Genomic DNA, 26,359 nt, shown 5'->3' with positions numbered 1-26,359 from the left:
AAGCAAGTACTCAAGTTACAGACATGTTTGGGAAAAATGTGGTCAAAGTAAAAGGGCCAGTTCAACATCTTCACTTCAGTTATAAAGCAGACTCTCTCTCTCTGTGTCAGACCCCCGACCCCTCCTTTGCTCCAACATAGTGCCCAAGACCCTCCTTGTGGTTGGTTTTCCAAAATTCTTCCTCCCATGAAGCTGATTGTGTTTGTTGCAGCCACTTCCACACCTGCTGAACCAGGCCGCAGATCTGTTGCACCAAAATGTACACCCAAGAGGCTCAAGAACTCTTTCATACATGTTGCTGTTGGACTTTTGGACACTGCATTGTGAGATTACATGTTTTCTGTTGTTGGTAATTCTTGTTTTTCTTTTGATCCATATTTGCTTGTTTGTGTTTCTGCTGCAAAGGAGGATGGTGAAGAACTCATTGAACCCTAAGAATGGACTGAAAAATAAAGAAAGATGATTGATCAAATGTGTGTTGTTTTTGTGAAACTTGGTAAATTCTTCAGTCTTTCTACGAGTGGAGTGTTTACAAATCAAAAGGTTTGGTTGCTTGAAATAAACCTTGTTAACAAAATAGATTGATAGATAGATAGATAGATAGATAGATAGATAGATAGATAGATAGATAGATAGATAGATAGATAGATAGACTCCACATGTAAAACATCTTATTGACACCTATTTATTGAATATTCACACATACAGAAACACAGAGGCTCATATTATACTTGAAATCATCATAATATTTGCAGTAACATGGTAATGATAGACATATAATTATAGCAATCATATTAATCATATCGTGTTAAAATTATTATTCTCATAAAACTCTTTATAGATATATTTCATGTAAATAATAATAATAATAATAATAATAATAATAATAATAATAATAAAAAAATGACATTCTACCTCGCATCAAACAGGGCTTAGAGAATCACTTAAAATGAGATTATAATGCAGGTACAAATACACACACACACACACATTCACACTCACACACATATTCACACTCAGTTGTATGTACATTTAGAGATAAAACCCACAGCGTCGCCCAGCGAGACTGTGTGAGATTTCACGATGAGGCTGGACGATAGAATTTATTCTTCCCCGGGTTTGTTTCAACAATGTTTAAATGTATTTGGTTGGTTTAGAAGTGAGGAAAAAAACAACAACAACAAAAAAAAACATCAATCAGCAATCACATTTTTTTTGTGTGTTCAGCTCTGAAACACACATTTGTATTGAAAAAGTACACTTGTGCACTCAAGTGGAAAAATAGTGGTCATCAGTCATTACACACTGAACTCACACAAAAAAACAACCCAAAAAGCACTTTAATTACCTGAATTGTTCCCAAATTGTGTTTGGAAATAGTTGGGTAATGCTTTGGACTATGGCTATATATATGTGTGTGTGTGTGTGTGTGTGTGTTTGTGGATGTGTTTTATAATTAAATGCCAACAAAGTGGCTCCCCTTGAAAGAACAGGCAGATAAATGAAGCTGGAGTTCAAACATTTAGCCAAGGCCCTGCAACTCGCTGAACATTGCAGCAGCCTCAATTGTGTGTTTCCATTTTTTCATACCGGAAAAGATTATTTGAGCAGCCAGTTGAGTAGTGTAGTTTACAATCACTGCAAGATTCCAAGGGAGGAGGGAAAATATATATATAAAATCAGACCTGACTGAGGGATTTCCCTTCATCGCTGTGGTCGTCAGGCTCGTAGCAAACGAGTGGAATTTCTGATCCTTGTACAATATAAAAGATATGTAGCAGCAGGTGAAGTCAGGCATCACAGATGTTACAGTTGACTCTGCTGAAGCAATGAACTCAAGTCTGTAGCAAAGTTTCATTAAGATTTTGGGGGTACTGAAAAGAGGAGAAAAAGGCACACCCATGAAGCTGAAACACAGGATAGCACCTTATGTGTTTGCTCAACATGCGCTGTACGTCTCAGGGCTACGATGCTCGGGGAGGGAAAAGGTTCCCGGCAGCTTCAAGGGCAACAGTTCCCCCAGACCAACCCAGTCACCTTCTGGATGCAGCCTCGCACTGATGATTCACTTCTTTGTTTGTTTTCCTTATATGTTTTCTCATAGAGTCACCTGCTTTAGTAATTTTATCAGTTATATTTGTCTATTATTTCAATCCATCTGTGATATCCATATGTTGAGGGCTTGTCTTTAAAGAAATGCGTAAGCTGTTTTTGTTGTTTGTTTTAGCCCCTTTGACTCCCATATAGACATTTTTTTTAAGCTTCTTGAAAACATTTTGCTTGTTTTGTTTAAATAATGATTTTTTTATCGTTGTTTAAACCATTTTTGATATTTTAGCCCTTGTAGCAGTTTTAGCTTTTTCAGTCTTGTCAGCTGTTTTATTTTTAAGGCCTCTACACAATTAAGACAACATTTTTAAGGTGGCATAACATTTTAATTATTTTTGTTGTTTAAGCTAATTTAGCCCTTTTCAATTTATTTTTTTTTAACTTTTAGACAATTAGTTTGGCAGTTTTACCTTTTTCAATTTCCTTTCTTAGAATTCTAGATCTTTTTTTTTTTTTTAAAGCCCTTTTCATTCAGGAGATAATAGGCCTTGAAAAATAGGCAAGTGTGAAAACTAAGTTTAAAATGTTTCTTTACATCTAAATTGAGAAAGATTTGGGGAGAAACTACAGGAGGCTTAGGACTTTTGATCGGCTTCACATTATCCTGAACTGGAGCCCACAGTCCGATGTTGCATCTCTGAGATATTCTTGCCACAGTGGGTCATCTTCCTCCAATACGAGTGTCTCTGTCCATGATCCAGAGGGGTCGTTTAGCTCAAAGTGTTTATCTCTGTCTGCCTGACTCATTGACCCTTTATCCCACTGAGTTTTGTGGGAGTCAGACTCTCAAATCCATTTAATCTTCTAATGATTTTCAGTGTTGTCCATGTTTTATCTCTGTGCTGGTGTCAGCTCGGCCTTCCTCTCGCCACGACAGCCGCTGCATAAAGCAGCAGCTCGTCCTCCCTCCGGTCCTGACCTCTTTTCACCAGCTCCATGTGCATTTTATTATAGATTTTAAGCTTTTGCATGCAATCTTTCTTTTCTTCTCTAATGAAACTGTGAGCTGAGAGTCTCTGATACCTCTGAGGTCCTTCAGGTTGGAAACACAGAGGAGACGGTGACTGCGTGTTTGTTGACCTAAAACTGTAAAACAAGCTGTCTGGTCATGTTAGGCTGGGCCCTGCAAAGCCTGTTTGTTCTTCTTGGTTTTTTCGTTGTTGTTGTTGTTTTTTTGTTTTTACCAAAGCAGGAGATGTGTGCAGCACTGCTGTTTTTAAATCAGCTTAAAGATGATGATTTGGCACGACTTACAAAATCAGCTGTAAATGTGTGTTGCATTTTCACGGGAAGCAGGCATCTCTGAGCACTAAACCTTGAAGACCCTCCTCCAGCCACAGACGGCTCTGCCAAGACTGCATTAGTATTGCACAGGTGATTATTCAAGTTTTCATCTCGCTCCATCGTCAGGTCGACTTTCTGCACTCATGAGCTGTAAACAAGTTGTGTTGCAAAAGGATACAAAACGAGTGTGCTTCCATCACCCTGAGCTGTGCTTTACATGACAAGAAAGAGCTACCAAATGTTGCTTTTGAGCTACGTAAAACTTTATGTGCGCCTGTCGTGGCATGCCGTCGCCCTTGGAGGAAACTGTTGCCCTGTTGCCGTGCTACAAGAACCTCCCGGTGTCTCACTGCTGCGTCTTTTGTAGGGAATAAAACCCAAAAGCCTCTTCAGCTGGAGAACAAAACTCCAAACTACATTATTAAAGCGACATAAAGTTTCTCTCTCTCTTTCTCTGTAGTAACTATACATCCACTAAAGAAACAATGATGAATTGTCATTTGAAAAACTCTGAACATCAATAACTTATTAAGCTATACACCTCTTTGCAATAGATCATTTCAATAACAGTATTACAAAACTACCAGTATTCAGTCACCTACGGTAAAAAAAAGAAAGAAAAAGAGGAAAAAAAAGCCAGGACTAAGCGAGCTGCTGTCGCACCCTATTCAAACATCTTCACAGTCATTACTTTCACTTCACTTCTCTATGATACATCGAACCGAACCTCTCCCTCCTGTGTGGTGAGCTGTGCTGCAGCGAAAGGCTGCGCGAAGGCCTCGCTCGCAGTCGCGATTTCAACGTCTGCGTCGCACTTTTTTGTCTCATGTCTCTTATTTTCTTTTACGGACAATACGGATAATTCACACGAGCTAAAGCCACTAAGAAAAGCTTCTCATTTACACAGATGAGGGAGTGACAGTGACACGGCCGACATGCTCTCAACACACCTTCACCTGTAGCAAACGTAATGCAAAACCTGCCAATAACGTCATAAATGTCGCCAGTTTAAATGCAATAAAGCCAATAATGTCATAGAATATTTGAACAAATGTATTCTGCCAATGATTTACATGGATTGTTACATCACTGGCTGGCCATTACATTATTGAAGTAGCATTCAAAATCTGCCTAAAATCTATTAACTGCAGCCAGTAATGTAATAATACATACATTTATTTTTTGCTTTGCAAAAATATCAAGATTTGAAAATTGTTATGTTATTGGCTGTTATACTGTCATTAGTTGCTACACACACATTTTTCACACAAACACGTGAGAAATGACCCCTCATTGATATAACTGGTAACAGACTGAGATAATTTAAGTAGGGTCTTTTTTCCTCGTACGCTCATTTTCAAAAAATCTTCTCAACAAATTCGTCATTGGAGAGATTTTCTTGCTTCCTCGTGAAGAGTTGGATGAGAAGATGTAATGGCCTCAGCAGTTAGCAGTCGTGTTAGCTTCCTCGTCCGAATCTCAAAGAGAAAGACGATTTTTTTTTATTTATTTTTTTTATCGCTGATTTAACAACACACCCAGTCCATCAGCTGTAGATCATGTTCCATATTTGTAGCTACCTGCATCACGTGAAAATAACAGATGGCAAGTATTGACGGAGTCCTGCAGAGGGTCCGGCGTTTAGGCATGATAAAGGCATGGCTCATTGCTCGAGGGGGGGGGGGGGGGGGTAAAGAGGAAATTCAGGATATGATCAGAGTCATTGACAGGGCAGGATGAACCCTGGTACATCCTGGAGGAGTTTTCAGGCTCTTCAGCACATGGAGGTGGTGGGATCTGCCTCCCCCGGCGTGTAGAAGTCAGGGATGGGTAGACCTGTGTGCAGTGTGACCTGAAGGGGGTAGAGCAAATAAATGAGTCTTTCAAGTTTGAATTCCTTAATCCAATATTTATAAACGTTAGAATTTGAACTGTGATGAATAATAACTGCATTTCTTATATATGCTGTAGCGATTCAAGCTTTTATTCCCCTCATTATAAATGCACATTTTTAGAAGTGAGATTGTTAGAGCAGGTCTGTCTCCACAATAACGAGGAATTAGAAATTAAAAGTAAATTTGTCTATGCAGTGAATGCAATACTCTTCTCAGAGATTAGAGACGTTTACCACAAAAATGGCGGCTTGATGTTAAAAACCGAAGAAAAAAAACAATGCTTAAATATTGAGTTTTTGAGGTAACATTGTGAGCTCAGTTTTCGAGAAAGTGATTGCTATGTTCAAGGATTTCAATTCTATCGTCAAAAAAAAAAAAAAAGTTGAGGAATGAAAAAACAAAAAAGATCAAAAACAGTAGTATGTAAAAAAACTGACATGTCAACGTAAAGCATGTTCACACCTGCATGAAAAGCTGTGGACATGCATTACATTGCCTAAGTAACTGTGATAGCCTCATTCTATGAATACATGACGTAATTATGTACCTGGACATTTCGGTTGAGGCTAATAGCGGGATAATAAGCGCCCTCCAGGCCCTCGAAGGCGACGGGGCCCTGCTGCTCATCGTTGATGAGGAAGATGAGGATCCCACGTGTGAAATCCAGGAGCACTCCTATTGTGGCTCCTTTAGCGATGCCGCCGTCCGTCCTGCCCCGTCACACAGAGGAGAGGCAAGTAGTGAGACACACATGCAAGAAAGGAGCACAGATTTTAGATTTGAAGTAGCTATAAAGTAAAAGATTGTTTCACAGATTAAATCCAACCCAATCAGCCAAGCTTTATTCATAACGTCTGTCCACTGACCCTTCATAAATATCCTACCAAAACAGCATAAAAGCAGTTCAACTAAAATTAAAAAGCACTTTCACTAAAAGCAAACCAGTTCCTTTATCACATCAGTATATATGTATATTAATTCACTACAAATTCACTACTTTTGGAATTAGAGCAACATTTTGGTCTGTTTTTCTCATGTCAATAAAAAGTGCAGCTTGTACTGAATATTAAACATATAAAATGCCACTTTTGTCCATTGGGTGGCAGCAATGAGTCAGTGAAGCGTTCAAGGTTCAATCAGTTTGTTCGTGGTGATGTTTTTTTTTCTTTTATCATTTAATTGTATAAGTTTAAAAAAAAAAAAAAAGCTCTCTGTTGCTTTACTGTATAATGGTCCTAATTACTTTCACCACCATATAAACAACAAAAATCTGATAAAATCCAAATTTTCCTTTTGATCCGTGGTGAAATAAATCGGATGTATAAGCAGATAAATAAGAATTTGTTGCTTTCTTTGTTACCTGTTTGTGTGTGAGTTGTTGTGCATGAACCAGGAGCGGTTGTTGTCCACGTACATAGCCCAGGCTTTGTCGTCCTTCCCCAGCATCACGTCCTTCAGGACATCGCCCCGCGCGATGCCGAAGGCCGGGTCCGGGTGATTGTCATAGCGGTCCACTGTCATCTCCCAGTAGTGAACTCCTCGGGAGAAAGACGAGTTACCCATGACCACCCGGTCGTCGTAGCTGTTGCAGGTGACTGTCAGGTTGTCGTTGGAGAAGATGATGTCCGGGTGAGCGGAGGCCGGGTCGAAGGTGAACCAGGCAACTGTGCAAGGGCAGAGTTTGGCGTGAATAAACTGAGCCGATGGTGGGAATTGACGTAACGGCCGTGACGTTACAGACATGGCATGAGTGGAGAAGTGAGAGGTTTAAATGAGGTGAAAACTGCACTGTTCAAAATCTAGATGGAAAGAACAAATATATTATGAGATATGAGGAAAAGAGGGACGGTCACTACAATCCAAAACGATTAAAACCTTAGAATCACACTATGTGCTTAAACTTATAACTCTATAGGCTTAAGAGCTCTATGATATTAAAGCCTGTGTCGGATGATCTTCAGAACCGGCGCCCGAATAGAGAAAAAAAAATCATTAATGAGAAACTTATAGCACTAATTTCTTATCATTCATAGTATGAAGGTTCAGTTCACCTAAAGCACAATAAAAGTTATTTTCCTGAATCACGTATTGACTAAAAGATCATAACCACATGTGAGTCTCATTAGATGTGGACTGTTTAGTTGAGCAGATCAATAAGTTCTTACTATAGTGAGTGTGGTGCTGCTGAAAAAACAAGTTTTCCTATCTATGTCAAAGTATAGAAATATTTACCTCTTTGGTGTTTTAGGCTGTATAATGATTACCTAGAACAGACCTGGACATTGTAAGATTACAAACTTGGTTGTTCCGGTCTGGCACCCATGACAATGAATAACAACATAATAAAGTTAAATGAAAATTTGTGCACATATTGCACAAAAGAAAACTGCTTTCAGTTAAGCACCAATGAACATGTTGCAATAGTTGCATCACTTTAAGATAAATAGAGGAGGTTGTTGTGCTTCAGAACACAAACTGGAGTTTGCATATTCTTCCTGAGGATGTTTGCTTTTATTCTGCCAAGTATCCATGTTAGAATTGAAGACTTTGTGACTTTAATCTGGATGATGCTGTAAAGAAAAAAAGTCACCAAATGGACTGATAATACTTAATCTGAGGTGTATTTTCAGCCTGATGCCCTCTGGTGTCTTCGATAATGTGTTTCATAGTAATTTAGGTGAACTGTTCCTTTGCTCTGTTGCAGCACACAGCTCCGAGGAACACAGTTAAATCAAATAACTACTATAAATTTGCAATAGTGCAATAGCATGTCTCTACAGTCTAGAAATGTGGGAATTAAACAGGCGGGCAGTTTTTTATGGGCTCCACTGGACTCGCTTGTTTCTACTGGTATCGCTATAGGCCGTAAAGTTTCATTACAAGGGTTCATTTCCCGAAGGAAATAAAACAAAGACATTTATTAGAGGCCTGGATTGAATGAACATTTATTAAGTGCAGCCCACAGAGCAGCAAAACTGCCCACCTGCTAGTTTGGAGCGTGAAGAATTTACTGATGAAACAGGCAGGTGACCTGAAGGGGGAATCAGTCAGCAATGAGAGCCGTCCATACCTGTGCCTATAGACTGAATATCACATGGAGGGATTCCAGCTGAAATGTGAAATGAAAAGGGGGGAGGAAGAGAGGGTAAAGGAGGGGGACGAAGAAGAGAGCGAAGCGAAGCGGTGAAGCAGACAGCGTAGAGGGGTCGGGGAGGGGTGGCGGAGAGGGTAAAAAGCAGATTTGATCAGGGAAGCAGGTTCAGCTCAGCGGGCAAAAGACCAGAGGAGACGCCCCGGAAGAGCTCCTGGAAACAAAACACTGAAGCGTGGAAAAGAACAATAACAACATAGCGATCTCGACGGAGAAATGCTTGCTCCCCCTCCTCTCCAGGAGAAGAATAACGACTGTCACATCAGAAGCAGAGTCCAATAAGGGCGAAGACTGCGAAAACTCTGAGAGCGTCTAAGTGGTTAGATCAGGTGCTTGAGTGCTGCGTCTGTCAGGTAGGAAGGCTGTCTGGGCCTTTCAGCTCCACTCAGACGACAAGTTAAAGAAGCATTTAACTAATGGGAGCGCAAGCATGTGGATGGATTAAACAGGAACCAGCTGCAGCTGGGTTATAAGCTCGGAATTCACATCCCGCTGCTGCCATTGCACTAAAAACCTGCAACAAGAGATATTTTGGAGGCTTTTATCGTTATTATTTATTGTGTCACACGATTTGTGCAATGGACTGTTTCAAGGCCTCCGAAATCCCTTGGAAGCTGCCAATTAACTGAAAAAGCTTCGGATTTTTGGGATGAAACGTTGGCAGGAAAATTAACCCGGTTTTCTTTCTTTTCTACCAATGTCTGAAAAGTTTTCTTGCAAAGTTACAAGGTTTCAGTCTGGCAGCAACTCTTTCACAATCCTTTAGATCAGTGGTTCCCAACCTGGCAGCAGAATTGGCATTAGATGCGCATCTGTCAGTGTTTGGCTCCACTGGAATGTTTTCTTGTTTTGGTCAAATCAGACTCGGGTAGAAAGACACTATTGGGTTGGGGGGGGGGGGGGGAGCTCCTTGGTAAAAATAGTTTGGGAACCAAGGAAAAGCTGTAAAGCGAACACTTCAAACCTGAGCTGAGAGTTCAGAATGTGATCTGTGTTCACATCAACAAGTGACTAAAGAGAAACTAGACTGTAACTGCAAGATGTGTGCCGTAATCCATTATCATGCATACCGGCTCTGGTGCATGCTCCTTATTTGCAAGCACCATATCAGCAGTTAGAGCTCTTAGGATTTATACACAATAATCACAATTCAAAATGTCATTGAGATTGTACAGTATACAAAGGAACCAGAAACAATTAGATAAAATGTCATGTATATGGGAAACTGCTTGCAGAAAGATGTGGCAGGAAAAATATTTTGTTAGTTTAACCCCCCTTTGTTTGGCTACAACTGGATTGTACAGACACAATTAGCCCTTTTCCCTCCACTTACACTTTATTCTCTGTTTGAAGTACTTTCCACACGTACAGTATCTGCTCTGTGTATTCTGCAATTTGCATCCCACCTCTCAGCCCTTCTGCCAAATTTGAATTTCTGCTCAACCACACTCGCTTAATTTGCATGTCTGGACTAAACACCTATAGACAAGACTTGTTATGAGCTGCTCTGAACCTGCATGTTTCAAACTCCACCTGCTATTGTAATGCATCTTATTATATATCTTTTTTAGATTGTATTGTACTTTACTGTATCGTATCCTCAAGTATCATATGGTGTCATATTTTATGGTATCCTATCGCATTCGAATGTTTCATCTCACATCCACTTTCTTATTGTAGTGTATTACATGTTACATGTCTTGCATCTCACATTAACATCATCTTATCTCACTGTCTGCTATCACAACTTATATACATGATATTGTACGTTATAGGTTTTGAATTGTCTTTGCCATGTATGTTATATTATCTCACTGCGTTCTATCTCATTGATATCCTGTACTCACATCTATCATATCACCCTATGCTATTGATATGAATTTATTATATCTTATCATATAGTATCATATCCTGATGTATCATATTGTATTTTAAATTCATTTAATCTTTTAGTATTGTATCCTATTGCATCAAATCGTATCACATAACTTATCGAAGCGTGTCATATCGTGTTTTATGACTTAATTTCAATGAATCTCATTGCATCTTGTCAATCTGTCATTGTAGATTAATCTACCTGAAGGGAGATCCTATCAAATCAGTTAATGGTGATAATAAATCAGATTGTCACGCAGTTACTGTTGGGTTCAGGCACCAAAAATAACTTTTTAGGCTTTGGAAAGTTTTGCATATTTAACTCTAATATCTGCTGTGGATATATTATTTCACCTCTATACAAAACTTTAAAGAATGCTACATTTATTTTGATCTCTCTATCCTGAATCAAAATCCTCCTTTAGCATCATATCACTCCTTAACCTTACTCCTGCCACAAACAAACAATGTTATTTTTAATTTGTACTTTTACAGACCCTAAATCTATGAACATGATAAGCATCGTTTATCCAGACTACTCAATGACTATCTCAGATTCATTGAGTTTTTTTTTTTTTTTGAGAGTCAATACATTTTGTCACCCTAATTTCTCGCGATGAGGAGGAGAAGGAGGAGATGGTACGTACTCTCGGAGGTCTGCATGATGAGGGTCTTGCTGTACTGCCCCACTCCGCTGCCGTTGAAGGCCTTCACCCTGGACTTGTACGTGCTGTTGAAGTGGAGACCGTCCACCGTGCAGATGGTCTCCGTCCCCACATACACCTCCTGCAAACACACACAGGGCTTCCTGTGAAATCTGGCAGATACATCCAAGTGCGTAATTATGACAACAAGCACAGTCCAACTTTTCTAAGCCGGCGTGCTCGGGCCTCGGAAGGGGCGTCCCATTTAGATCTACCTGCAAGGGGCAACAAGCGCCAGTGTGAGTTTGTACAACTGAACGTGGGCACGTCGGCCCACGCAATAATATAAATAGACACGGGGACACAACACGCCGGGCTGAGTGTGGCGCTTGCGTTGGTGAGGCTGAATGAGTCAGAGAGTGAAGCAGGAAGGAAGAGAAAACTTCACTCACAATGTGGGAAACTGGTTTTGGGAAGATCATACCATTATGAAAAAAGGAAGGGGATCAAAATATTTCACATATTGTGAACACACATCAAACAGTCTCCGACCAACTCTCTTTGTGGCCCTTTTGCTATTAGATAATGCTAATAATTTGTAATTGATAACAGTTACTTCATTTATAATTGTCCCTCTTAATTAGATTCGCTTTATCATTGTGCACATCAAAAAAAAAAACAAGCCTGATGTGCAGAAATACCACAACATGTTGAGAATTCTCAAAAGATCAGAAAGTGACACTTCATATCCTGTTGGGGCAAAACCTAATTAATTAAATGGTTTAATAAAGAAAGTTGACCTGAAATGCGTTTCGAAATTATGAGTTGTCGTTATGAATCAGGGGGAAAAGAGTGACAAAGCTGGAAAAGCGTTTCCGGAGGTACAGAAGAATCTGGCATCATCTGCGTAACAATTAGCAGTTAGCGGATACAGTCGCTGAATCAGTTGGCAGATTGGTTGAGAATGGCCGTCCTCTTATGGCCCGTATGTAATTAAGACAGAGGGGCGAAAAAGGCAATTAGAAAACACAGAAGGAGCTGGAGGGGCGAGAGATTATGAGCAGCTGGTTTTGGGTGCAGAGAGATTAAATCCACTCGAGGTCAGTGGCTTCGTTTCCTGGATGAAAACATGCGACGCCTCAACAAACAGCTACCGGACCACTTCAAACCCACCAGGACTCAGCAAAATACACACCAGAATGTGATGAGACTGCACTCAAACGGAGCAAATTAGCCACGTTTGCAGTATTAGGCTCTTAATATTATGATAGTAGTTAATAATTAATGCGAGAGAAGCTGTTGCATTAGGAAGCGCGGGTGGCAACAGTTTAAGGGATCAGTTGGGAGTTTGGTGGCTCAGTTAAAAACGTCATAGCCATTAATGACTAGTATCTCTAACTTTCATATGATGTATCCAGTTAAAAAATAATTTTCCCATCAGTTTCTTTCCTTGGGTTACTTTAACAACTCTTTTGCAGTGTCTCCAGTTGCTATATGAAAGCAATTATTTTGTAAAATATGAATCAGTCTATGATGAAACTGCACACACACACACAGTACTGAGTAAGCTGTTTGGCTACATTTCTGAACTCATTAGTGTAACAAACATTTGGTATGAATACATTTATTTATTCATTCGGAGGTCAGGTTACCAGTGGCTTGTTTTAGGTGTAAATGGTCACTATGTTTTAAGTCAGCTTGTCATGTGTTGGTTTCTAAAAGAACGTCCTGAATCACTTTTTTTTGCCATGCGATAAACCAAACACACTTAAAAAAAAAAAAATTGTTAAGGATTTAAAATGTCTCAGCCTGATTTAGCAGCTATATGAACCGAAATGTGATGAAACTGCACACACACAGCCATAATCAGCCAAATTAGCATTAACCTGTTCATGTCGTGAGCGTTATGAATACCAAATTAATATTTAATATAAAAAACAATGTTTGAAGGCCAGATTTCATGGCTTAGACAACTACAGTTTATTATGTCATTTTAAGATTCATTATGGAAAACTCCGGTGTTGTTTTTCTCAATTAACTGTCTTTATATAAAGACACAGATCTCTTAGAGCAAGTGGGTTTTTTTTCTCCTCCTGAACATTTTGCTCTCCTAACCCTCATCCTCAGCCTCGGGGTTGTTGGATCTACAGCGTAAGGCTTTCTCCCTGAAACATGACTCATTTGTTTCAAACTAATAGAAGATGATTTAAAAAAGTAACTGAGCCGGGAGCTTGAGCAACGCGCACCGAGAAAGTCTCCCAGTCTGATTGTTACCAGAGTCAACAGGCCTTCAGTACTGAGCTTTCTCGCTGAGACACAGATCTCCTCGGGCTCTATATACTGTGAGAATTGTTCAGGAGGTTTAAGTTGCTGATGAAACAAAGCGTAGATCTTTGCGTAAAAGGAGCCCGGGGAGGGTCTTGCGAGGATGGTTTACGGGCTGAACCTCAGTGTGGGTATCCAGGCTGCTTTGATCCCGCCTTCCTGCAGCATCGTCCCGGCCGGCGGACCCTTGTTCCTCCTGACGGCGTGTCTTTCAGTGCTCAGCCACGCCATGTCACATGAGTGGAGCGGTATGGTATATCGCAGGCCGACTCGAGGGAATTCATCTACACAACGCCGCATTCACGACCCCTTCCCGACAGAGCTGGTGTCCTCCCTGGCACCACATAAACGGGTCTTTGTTGAGACAGAGCGAGGGAGTGTCCTGTAACGCTGATTTATTACTCCAGCCGGTGATGTTTTTTTCGCTCTTTTGTCAGAAAAGAATAACGCGCCCTCTCTCCTGGTCGTGAGTACCTGCAGGGGTGGGGGACACCTACCCTGAACGGACCCCCGTTTCCATCGTCCAGCTCCAGGATGTACCCTTCCACTGCAATGGTGGAGAGTGGCGGCTGTTTCCATGACAACGTGGCGCTGTTGTTCTGAGTGCAGCACTCCTCCAGCTGGAGCATGGGGGCAGCTGGGACTGAGAGGGGGGGGGGGGGTAAAAAGATGGCTAGATTAGAACCATGCAGAACATATCATCAAAATAATTATATAAAATCCATAAATCATGGATTTATGACACTATATTTACAAGCTTTTAACACAGGAATAGATTCATTCTAGATTCATCTGCACATTTTTGCAAACTGTAAAATTATGTTTAGATGCAACGATTCTGAAGAATACAAGGAAATTATTTTGTTTTATTACCAATGAAAACTACTGGTAATAAACTATCATTTTATTTATTCATTTAAACTATTATTTCTACTATAAAACAATTGGAAAATACTCCTTGTAATCACTAGTTTTAAAACCATAAGTTACTGAGAATATTCACAATTTAATGAACCTTTTTATCTCCATGTTTGTAGCCAACTTTATTAATCTTTTGAAGAAAAAAAACATTTCCTGCTTTTTATCCATATATGTTAACATGCTTTATTGTTTGTTGGCAAATTGTACTTTAAAAGTGGATCTTTAATTAAGGCAAATTGAAATGAATGCCTGTTATTGACAATTTAATATGACACAGAAAGTTTGAATACTTTTAGGATAAAATGTGCTTTCTGGTTGGTTTGAATCAGCCTGCACATCTGAAACTTTGTTAATGAAGGGCACTTAATCGACATAAAATAAGATTTCCATTATGTACATGTGCAGAAAGTCATTTTCACGTTTTAAATAAAAATACAGAAATAGAAAAAAAACTATAAAGTTAATTTAAACTTAATAAGTAGTGGGTTTAATAACATGGTTATTTGGAAGATTTGACAATATTTAAGGTTTTAAAATGTGTTTATCAATCCATGTATTGCCTCTTAAGCACTTGCTACTCATCCCACAAATGCATATTCCTTACACATCTGGGACTATGTATAAAACTAAATAAAAGATTTCCAGTTGTGCATGATTTTTGTTAGAAGTTTGATAAAAACTACAAACACACACATTTGTTTACTTTTTGTGCCCAGTTCAGATATTACAGTAATTCTTTGCCTCTGTTTTGTCACGAAAAAGGAGTCTGTTTGGTTAACTTGTTGACTTATGTGGATCTCACCGCAGCACAGTATATAATCTTATTCTTCGAGGCGACATCCCAATTGTATTGGTTTTTTTTTGCTTTGTATGAAACGTTCACATATTCTTCCATCAAATATCAGAAACCTGACTGGAGGACTGTTTAAAGCTGTGCAGACACTCCACATGTCCACAGTGGGTTCTAGAAAGAGTGTATTTACGTATTGTAACGTGGGATTTTACCGCTCGGACACTCGTTCTTCAGCAACGCAAACACCAAAAGAGTCTGCTTGTTACCTTTCATCTGGACAAAGTCCAGCTGGTGGATGGTCTGCAGGAGGGGTCCGCTGTCCAGAGTGAGGTCGAAGTCACTGGTCATCCTCGGGGTGAGGGTCCCCTTCCCCCACTGACCCTCCGTCATGTGCACTCTCCGGATCAAAGCATCTGAGATCTGAAACACGCACAGAACACAACATGATCAACATTGCCGAACTAAACTCTAATTAATGAATTGAACATTAAATTTGACATTTTTCAAAAGAATAAAATAACTATTTTTTGCCATCTTTATTTTTTCCCTGAATTATTGAGATTTAATGTTTTCTAATTCAATCAGGATTTTAATTCTTAAAAACAATGTCAAAGAGTCAAAGAATAGTCATTATAAGGCTGGTGCAAAAGAAAACGCAACAGATATGGAAAGACAACTTAAATGAATAATTTTAAATCAACGTATCAGTGAGCAGATTTTTGCAATCTGATTTCTGGCATGAAAAACAACTGCGATCTCACGTATATCAACTCATAAAGGCTTTTATTTTAAAACAGGTTTCGAAGGCTTCGATTTTGATACGAAAAAAAATAACTTAGCTTGACTTGAGAATTAAAGGTTAAATTCCCACATAGAGGATTAAGTGAAGGTTTATGGCGCATGTCTACCTGCAGGAAACCGCTGGGGTCGTTCTCCTTGATGACCTCCAAGCAGTACTCCATCAGTCCGGTGGTCTGACGCAGCTTCACGGTGCAGTGGGAGATCTGATCACGCACCACCTGCGGATACAGAGAGGAAGGAGGGAGGAGGAGGGAGATGAAAGAAGGAAGAGCCACGAGAGGATTAAGTTTTGCAAGTATAATACGGTTTGCAGAAGAACCAACAAACAAACAGAAGATAATCACATGTTAATCATCACCCTGTTTCTCTTTGAATCACACTGGAACAGAACATGAATGAAAATATGGTATAGTGAAGTGGGCTAAATGTGGAAGACCGCAAAAGAAACGAAATAGGTGGAGATGTTTATGTAACCGGGTGAAAGAAAGATGAGGGTGTTTATCCAACTGGGGGTCTATCTTGTCTTGTCTTATCTTGTCTTATCTAAAAATCCAAGAAAAAAGACTTTAGAAAGATGAAAACAGGAAGGCTGGATGGAGATTAAATGTATAGAGGTTAACCGATTTGTAATTAGGATAGAATACAAATGGTAGAGTATTGAAATACAGCATAGAAAGGTAAAAATGCTGAGAAAAAAAGACATCAGAGAATGAATGGACTTTTTGGCAATAAAATCAGTAAAAAGAGAAAAAGAAAATATGGATTGTGTTTGTGATAAAAAGTGGCAAAAATAGGTTTGAATGTTGGGAAACGACAGGAGGAGGAGGAGGAGGTCTTGTTAACGCGAACCGTAATGGATGAAGAAAAGCCAAACGAGGCGACCAGGAGGAATACCAATAATGAGATTAGCAGCAGGATTTGTCAAAGTGATTGATCGTGCAATTTTTATTTATTTATTTTACTCCTCAGACACAGATCGAGGGAGGGAGAGGAGGCCGAAGGACACCAGGGACTGATCCTGTTGTTGACGCCAACAGAGAGAAAGTGACATTTTGTTTTCGCACGCACGCACGCACGCACACACACACACACACACACACACACACACACACACACACACACACACACACACACACGACCAGTCATCAACAGTTACATCAGAGAAGCTCGCTCTGAAATGAACTTTGCGTGACCACACTCCACACTGCAACAGGGCGAGTTTTTCTTATGTAATCACTTTTATTTGTCACAAAAGGTTTCCATTAAAAATTAGTCATGATTACGATCAATATGCAAGCAAATAGTGTGTAGTCACAAATCAGCTTTTATACATGCTGATCCACTTCAAACTGCAAAAGAGATTATTAAACAATAAACCAAAAACACACCCCATATAAGTACTAATCTTAATTATTGCAGTCATGATATGACTTGCAAGTACATCTGAATGTTGTCCAAGTGGGAACTTTCCACTGGGAGAGTTTTGAGAGCTTTCATTCAACCTTTGTAGCTCATAACTACATAAAGCAGCAATGTCTATCAATAATACCAAAATTTACATTAAAGTTGAATCTATGTGTAGTTTTATAGGGTACATAATATAGTTGGTGTCATTTGTTTGCACATTTTTGTCGGATTGCTTTGTTGCCATACAAGCACTCCTAAATAAAGTAGTGAGATGATCCACGTTTCCACGCAATAGTTACACTGTTATTTTACAATTTTAAGCAAATTGAATTCACCATAGTTTCAGTTAAAGTTATTCAGAATTTCTTGATGCCTTCCTTTTTAATCTATGCAATTAGATACAAAGTTTGTACTGACTTTGGTTTAATTTATTTTAGTTTCAGAAAACCGACATCAACTGTTCGCATTGGTCAACCCGTTGTTCAAAAAAACAAAAAACAAAAGAAAAATAATCGTGGCCCACCAATGTATTACAAATTGCCTATATTTTCATCAGTCTGTGCTCTCGCTTCCCTCGAGCCTCAGGTTTTCCTGTTACATCAGTACAAGCAACCGACTATTGTTGAATACAGCACATGAAAATGTAAAAAAAAAAAAAAGAAAGAAAAGAAGTATTCAAAAAAATCAGCATATTCTAAACTGCCAACATTTTAACATTTTGGTAAGATATTAATTCTATGACCATAAACAGGAGGAGTGGTATTGAAGATGGATGGATGGATGGATAAGAACTGAGGATTTGTCATACAAAGCCCCATGAAGGTTTCAGTGAAAAACGTATCTCATCTGATTGGATATTTAAAAGAAGACACGACTTGGGAGATTCCCTCTTTCTGTCATCTTTCTGTTCGGCACTGACTGATGTCCACGGCCTCTTTGCAACACTGTGAAATAAACGGAGGAGCTGGACCGAGCGTTGCTAGGAAACAGAAACTCCAGTGCTGCTCAGTGAGGGGCTTCCAGGCTGAATGTGGAGGAAAATCCTCCCTGTAGCCGCTCGGAGACGTGAAGATGATTTACTGACGGCTGCAGTCGATATGCAAGCCTTGTACCAACAGATACACAGTTAAAAAAAAGATGGATTACACTCTAATCAACCAGCCTCCGACGTCCAATCGGCCTGGGAAATAAAAATGTATATATTATTTACTGTGTGCACACAGAAGGTAGATTACAGCATGTTTTTGAGGAGACTCTACTCTAAATGAGGGGGAAAATCGCATTGGAAAAAGCAATGAAAAAGAAACATGCAGCTTTATGTTGCAAGCACTTATTGGATTAAATCAAATCTCCTGCAAATCGGAGCTGAGAACGGAGATGCACACCTGCAGCACACCTGATGCAACAGTCTTGTAAGCCCAACAGTGTCATCAAGCACTTCTTGTTTACTCGCGATAGCGCAGCCATGTAAAAGCTGTAGCCATCGGGGTGGATTTAAGAGTCCTCTCCCTCCGCCGCGCCTCTGCTGACATTTCACACATCATCCTCATGCATAAACTCTCAGCAGTAAACATCCAAACAGATAAATCACACGTTTCTGTGAACAGTCTGTGCTGTGAATGACGGGTCGTGTATTTCATCAGCGCTTCGCTTGAGTTGTAGGAAAAGTTAATCGGGATGAGTTCCTCTCAGTTTGATCCGTTCAACTGGAAAAAGGTTTCATTTCAGTGGTTTAAAATCAGTGTGAAACACCTTTGTATGCGTTTTATATATGTTTAATATACATCCTGGACTTTATCCTGCTCAGAAAGTCGAGTCGTAATAGTGTCAGTGTATAATGTACAACAGGTTTGATGCAGGATTTGACTAAATGTTTGCTTTCACGTAGAGCGATCTATTATGACAAATTGATCTGTTATTTTTCTGTTGGAATAAATACTTAAATGTCATTTATTTGGGAGCACTAATTTTAATAGATGATGAATATTTGTTTCTCCTGTCGATGCAAATACGAACAAAAACACAATAAATAACTCTGTCAAGTCTGTCGGAAATGAATAGTCACGGTTTATGATGGTTCGGTTCACTGAGGATCATTCAATTATAAGAAGTGTTTATTCAGCCGATCTCTTTATGATTCTGCATCATAGACTTGGCTGGTTTTTACTGTGGTGCAACCAGGACTGGAATCCAGATGCAGGAAAGTCAAGAATTAACCCGCTGCACCTCCAGAAGGCAGACATTAATAATTAGCTCATAAGCTCCCACAGAAATCCGTTTGAAGCTGCAGGTGTTTATTTGACTCAGAGGAGAGACTGTCTTCTGTTTTATTTGTGCTCAAATGGCCTAATCTGGGAAAGTCTTTGACCTCAACAAGCTGCTATTTTCAATCAATAAATCTGAGACACCAACATCCAGATTATAGAGCATCTTCCTCCCACTTACCGATGTAATACTGAAATAATTCTCACAATAACGGGCATTTCAGATTTTAAAGAAAAGATGCTGCACTTTGTTTTTTTTTCATTTATTGATTATTGTTGTGGATGTTGTGGATGGTCTCACTCTGCAGTGCATCAGCTTTTCAGTCGAGTTTTTTTTATCTGCTGCAAACACCAGAGAGAGTAAATTCAAGCAAAGTTTGCAGATAAGTCCATCATGTTTAACTCAAGTTAGGGAATTTCGAAAGACTGCCAAAATCTGCAGCGGCAGGATGCAGAAGCAAACGGAGGCAGCGTGAACCAAAATGAACCACAGATAAAAATGAAGCTTCTCCTCCGAGGTTCCCACGTATGAGAACAAACCGCAGGTCTGACTGCAATTCAAAGTGAATTAATATTTACAGAGACGTGCCTCATCATTCCGTAATTACTCTCTCGTTATTGTGCAGAAATCAATCAGCCAGAGGACCGTGTTTAATCTCGCTCTCTGCACAGATAGGGGAAATGTCACTCCGGCTCTGGTGGTTGGACCAGTATTCCCGTGGCTGAGAGCCAAGCCGTCCCTGCTGTGTCAACCCTGGAACATGCACACCCCTGCAGTGGCCTGGCAGCCCTCCAGGAAGAGTTTGAACACTGCTGCCTGTCGCTGCCTGCTCAACAATCACCCGGCTGTCGCTCCGCTGCAAGCGCAATCTTCTCCTTCTGCAGAGGAACTGCCACCCACTTTCAACGTATCCTCTGGTCTTCGTTTTTTTTTTTGTTTTTTTTATCCGTGAATCCCTCTTGAATTCTCTTTTCTCTGTATTGTCCCCAAAATCCTGCTTTAAAACAGCCTCCCAATAAGACATAAAAGCTGCCAGCGGCAGTACCACTCTGCCAGATGATCACTGGATAATCAGCGCAGGGGAGATTTATTCATGTGAATTTAACCGAGAGTGGAGGAGGGGGTGCAGCAGCTTGAAGTGGGATGGCAGAGGAAGAAATGCAGCATCTTGATGAGAGTTTGATGTGAGAAATTAAATGAGGAAGAGGAAAAGAGGGGCGATAGGAAACAGGCGAGCGATGGCAGATTGAGAGGCACAAAGTGCCAGAAAGACGGTGATGGGAGGCAGAGTCTGCTGGGAAAGCGGGACAAGGATGGGTGGGGTGGGTGGGTGGGGGTAATGGTCATCAAACATATCATCACACAGTCGCAGCTGCTCAGAAGGGCTGCTAAGACAATCCCAGGCCTTTTAAAATGCAATTCAAGTATGAATTAATGGTCGACATTTGATGACATTCGTTGCATCTTTAATGGCAGAAACTCTTGAGACCTTCGATTTTTCTCACTTGGCTTGATGAGTTCAGGTTTTTTTATTAACATATAATTGAAATATGACATATAGTATCTCGGAAAAGACCACGTAGGGTTGAGGGAATACAACAATTAGTATTATTATTATTATCCGTATCTGTCACAACGATCTGGAGATTATTTCTTACAATCTGTATTGATTTCAATGGGAAAAGGAATCCTCCTGACCTTCACACTTTTCCCTCTGGAGACACTACTTGTCAACTATTAAGTGCTGAGCTGGTAGATTTCGAGGCAGTCAGTTATAAAATGAGCTCTGAAAGTCCTTTGACCTCTTCCGGCATATTTATGCTGCGATTATTAGGTCCCTGCGACAGTTTGGGCCTCGTGAGTTACGGTGGCTGCAGTGTCCTGAGCCGTCCCGTCCTCTCAGCGCTGCACTGCATGACACAGCTTTTATTCCAACCACGAGGATTACTAGAGGACAGTCTTTTTCTCATGAATGACAAACATCAAAAGAAGCACAGAAGACGCGCTGTTTGAACATGGAAGTATGACTAACACAGCGTGCGGCTCTGTGCAGAGACGGTACAATGAAGTGACAAGTGCCACATCGACTGACAGTCAGTCGTCAGCGAGGAGCTTCTACTCGTTACCACAGCGAAGAGCAGAGATCTCCCAACACAGACACAGATGTTGGACTGTGATTTTACTTATATCAGCTGTTATTTTCTGTTCTGTGTGGTTAATCAGAACAGCTGCCACTGAGAAAAACAAGAGGAAAATAGTTACTCGTTTTGGGTTTTTTTTTTTTTTTTGCTCAGCTGATACCTGGAGGGGTAAATATCAGCTTATAAACCTTTTCTAATTGGGTTAAAGCCACTGAGATGGAATTTCTTTTAATTTCTTTTCCTATATTTATGAAGCTGTAAATGTGGGATTTAGACAATTAAAGTTCTAACTAAAAGACTTTGATGCTTCGACAAGTACTTTCATGTTTTTGGGCGACTCTATTTTGATAGTTTACTGAATACTTGAGAAAAATAATATCAACTATTCTGTCGTTTTCTGTTTCAAACTAAATTTCTATGGTTAGTTAAGCACTAAATAAATAAATAAATAAACATGTTAGGAATGTGTGTTAAAATATCCTGAGACTGTTGTGATATTTTCTTAGATAATTCAGAATTAAGCATTTTACAGACATTTAGTATCAATAAATAAATGGAAATAAAACACGCAAAACTAAAATATTTAACACATTTCAGAGGCTGAAATTGGAGGAAAATGTTATTGTCATTTAACAGGTGACGAAAAGATTGATCAGTACCTCAACAATAAAATGTAACATTTTCATTATTTCAATGTATGTCACACGGATTTCTCTGTATTCCAGTCATTTATTTTTGCCATTTTTAAAGGTGAAACTGATTAAATGCAATGTAACTTAAATCAAGCTCATAACAGTTATAAAAAATGGTTGCTGATTAGTGTTGAATGCCAGTATTTCTAAAAAGAAAGCTCAAGTGCAGTGGTGAAAACCACGCAGGCCTGGTTTGTGGCTGCTTGAACATGAGGGGGACGCCGGGGATCAGGGATCAGCCAGAAGATGTGGAGTCAACAGGAAATGACTCCACTGGAAATTAAAATAGCAAGATGAGCAGCTGTACTCATTAGCCAGCCGGGGCTGATTGTCCGGGGGGGGAAGCATTCCGTGGCAAACTTGCGCAGCGAGCTGGAGGAAGATGCAGTTTCTGATTCACTTTGTGTAGCTGTAATGAGCTCGTACCTCTGGAGGAAGGTACTGACAGAGACGCAGCCAGCCTGGGTTTGATCATGTTTAACAGATCCGTCACGCTGCACTAAAGGAGTACGTAGAAGCGAACGTGCCTGGCTAAGCGAATGTATCACAGAAAATGTAATTAACTTTAGTTTTGTGAGTCGAGCCGACTTCAAACTGTCAAAAAGATTTTAGAAAATATGGACCAGATTTCTTTACTTTTCAATTCAATCAGGTCAACTAAGGTCATGCATCTTGGATATGCAACATGGGATCAAGTTCTGTTTTTGACTGTGAAATGGAGCAAGAGCTTAAAACCGAACAGGAAATTAATTTTGTCGTAGAATGTCAATAAAAACATTCAAATGTCCACATGTGTGCCGACTGAGCAGCCAAGTTAATGACAAACTGAGCATTTGGACTTAAGTGAAATTACACACTGAAACCCCAATAAATTATCCAAAAATACTACCTAACAAGGTGTAAAAACGTGCTTTAAACTCTGATATTAGATATGTACATCAAGCCCCCAACCACTCTCCGGCCAGACTGCCTCAAACAAAGGTAGAAGAAAAGGGTTAGATTTATCGACTCGTATAGAAACGAAGACCCTTTTTCATCTCTGTGATATTTCCACTCTGGAAACCACCTCAACTTACTACGAAATAATCTGGATTATAACACAAGAAAAGAGCAAAGTGCAATCAATATATGAAGGATTGATGCTCACAAACAAAAAGCTAATTTCACCCACACGACTATTACATGAGGGATTCTCCTTGTAGACATCTTCACGCGCTTCTATGTTTTCAGCATGTGATGCTGATGATTCTATATAATGTGTGTGATGCAAAATGGGTGATTGTTGAACCCCAATTCTTCTCTTTCTGCAGGTCTCCCACGAAAAAGTGACACAAAACCATGAGAAATGATCAATTAAGACAGTTTAAAGGCTCTGCAAGGGGGTTTTCATATCTTTCTGACAAGAAATCAAGAGAAATGACTGCCTGGGAGTAAGTATTAGGACAAAAAAAAATGCTTCCAGAGCAAAAATTAGGCATCAAAAGAATACATGAGGGGAGCTGCACAAGACAGATTGTATTTGTGAATTTGAGGTTTTACTGATCAATAATGGGAAAAAACAATGAACTGCTGACTTTTGACACTTTTGGCTTTTTATGTACTTTAAATGTTTTGATGTGTCATACAAGGTTTTTTCTTGATTCATATATATACATTTCTAAACACAATTCCAAATGTTTCTGAATGGTTTTTTGTTCGCATGTTTAATTTATATTCTACAAGCTCCTTTCTGTGTACTATTTGAATAGTGCTTGCTGGGTGTATTCTACACACGCAAATGGACCTATAAAAAGACATCTTGCCACACGTTCCCCGGGTTTTATGCTCTCGAGATGAATACTTTTTGGAGCATAAAACACAGAACCTTCTGACGTCAGTATTTGGGAAATCCATGCAAAGAAGTGGGAACATTTGATTCTCTGTTTGACTGTGCGACACTCGAGCTAAGGAGCTTTTCATAGTCACACTGACTGTGACAAACCTCCGCTGTTTCACTGTGGCATGTCGTTCTGATGTGCAGGGACAAAATGAACCTCACTCGCCTCAATGGCTGCAAACAACAAGCTCGACATGCTGACGGTCAGGAGGCAGAGGACAGGAATCCCCGCTTCCAGATAGCCACCCAGCTGAAGAATACACAATTACAATGTCTTTTTTCTGCCTTTAATGGTGAAATTCATATGACTAAATCAGCTAAATTAATCAGGGCACTTAATTAGCTTCTTAATTAGAGGCGTATGAAAATGCATAGCTGGCATTTTGTTTCATGCAACAAATTTGCTTTTTGTCTTCGGGTAAATGCAGTCTGAGATGCGAAATAATGAAAACACACATGCAGGAGGACCACTGCATTATAATCACCACTGCAGCGCAATGGGCGCGTGTCTCGTTCCATCACAGCTGGAGGATGACCTCCGCCACCGAGCCATGTGCAAATGAAGCAGAACATTGACGTGAAAGGAGGCTCCAATTACTGGACACGCACTCCGCAAAACAATCTATATCTGCACTGATCCTTTCTGTCCTTTTTCATTGTCCCTAATGTGCGCTACGCCGCCCTCCAGGAAACTACGAGAGCGAGAAAAATGTGAATCATAGATGCATCGCTATATATACATAGCAGCAGTTTCATATATGAGATCAACACGGAATGCTCTAAAAGCAGTGCTTCTGGAGTATTAAGATTCAGACAGCGACACGTGGAGGAGCTGAGCTGACAGGCGGGGATTAAATCTACACAGAGGCACATTAAAATTCCTGTGTTGGAGGTGTAATTGCGTCCAGCGCCCCACAGGACACATCTACCCAACACCACAAATCCAGCTATTAACAGGATGGATTTTGTTTGGAGGGCGCTACACAAAACCAGAGCGAGCTTCCTCTGCAGTGACCTGCAGGTGTGATGCGACACTGGCGACACACAACCTTTACAACCAAAAAGCTTTCCACCAAATATAATCTGTCTCATACCACAAAACATGCTAAACCTCTCATGATAACATAAGAATATAAATATATATTTGGTTGTGTTTGCCAAAACAATAGTAACCAATTTAGTTTTTTTTTTAAGCGTTTTAGCTATTCGAGTGTTTTTAGCTGTTTTTGCTAATTTTGCTGATCAAGCAGTTTTCAGCAGATTTATAAAAATGGGCAACTTTCACAAATATTAAAGATCAAAATATTAAGTCAGCTCTGATGGTACAGTAGAGAGCTCAGTAAAAATGTATGTTGCTCATTCTGGCCAATGCTCAACATCTTCTATGTCTTTCCAGTGATTGTTTGGGTCATTTGCATTTTTGATGTGGAACACTCACTCATTTGAACTACATTTTTGCCTGGAAAAGAAAAGCTTGAAAATTGATTTAACGAGATAAAGATGAGACAAATTAAACGAGTTTTGTCTCTTTCAATCACAACCTGCCCCCATGCTTCCATTTTATCCTTTAATATCCAGTCAAACTGACACATTGATCTTCAATTTGCATTAACTACCACATCATTAGAGGAGACAAGACTATAAACACAAAACAAAGCCTTTATAAAGAGGCTGCAAAATTGGCCGGACAATAAATGACTTTCACAGCTCTTCTTTAGGTGAAAATTGTGTTGTTGTTTTTTTTAATAATGTAAATAAGTGGGCATGTGAGAGAGTGAAAGGAAGGTCCATAAAAGGCTTCACACCTAAAATAAATCCTTTAAGGAGGAGGACAATAGAGTGTGTGTGTTGTGTGTGAGTGCGCTCACATGTTGCCATGCACAGGCTGTGTTTCTGAAACCACCTACACGCGTGAAACCTTGAATCTGCAGGGCGTCCAAGCATGAAATTGGATGCTGTACAACACAAATGTACGTATCTCTCCCGCCTCTCCTCTCGCTTACATCGTCCGGTTCAGCGTGTTACAGATGGTTCACGAGAAAAATGAAGTGCTTTGTACTTTAGAAAACTGTAGAATCGACATTCAGTTTTTCGTAAATCTCTGTGAATCCACTTGATTAGCAGGTATTAATAACAAAAAAAAAAATGTGTTAGTTTGGTAACACTTGAAGAAAATAGCA

The 26,359-nt window shown here is 39.8% G+C and overlaps 1 protein-coding gene across 8 annotated transcripts in view; it reads right to left on the bottom strand.

The window, feature by feature from the left end:
- Positions 1 to 5,122: 5,122 nt before the first annotated feature.
- Positions 5,123 to 26,359, bottom strand: part of trim9 (tripartite motif containing 9) — a gene marked incomplete at its 5' end in the record, with an annotated part of 36,416 nt that continues 15,179 nt past the window's right edge. For 2 of the 8 annotated variants that reach the window (XM_080513267.1, XM_080513268.1), the window contains 7 exons: positions 5,123 to 5,245; positions 5,836 to 5,998; positions 6,649 to 6,952; positions 10,962 to 11,100; positions 13,781 to 13,926; positions 15,264 to 15,417; positions 15,906 to 16,016. In XM_080513267.1, the coding sequence (XP_080369393.1) occupies positions 5,168 to 5,245; positions 5,836 to 5,998; positions 6,649 to 6,952; positions 10,962 to 11,100; positions 13,781 to 13,926; positions 15,264 to 15,417; positions 15,906 to 16,016 (1,095 nt within the window). In that variant the 3' untranslated portion in view covers positions 5,123 to 5,167. Of the gene's footprint in view, positions 5,246 to 5,835; positions 5,999 to 6,648; positions 6,953 to 8,358; positions 8,398 to 10,961; positions 11,101 to 13,780; positions 13,927 to 15,263; positions 15,418 to 15,905; positions 16,017 to 26,359 lie in introns of all 8 variants that reach the window. The other 6 variants (XM_080513269.1, XM_080513270.1, XM_080513271.1 and 3 more) reach the window with 4 other exon arrangements.

The sequence above is a fragment of the Blennius ocellaris genome, assembly GCF_963422515.1.
Source record: "Blennius ocellaris genome assembly, chromosome: 17".
In the NCBI taxonomy this organism is placed as follows: Eukaryota; Metazoa; Chordata; class Actinopteri; order Blenniiformes; family Blenniidae; genus Blennius; species Blennius ocellaris.
The sequence above is the reverse complement of the archived record's forward strand: the minus strand, read 5'-3'. Positions and strand labels throughout refer to the sequence as shown.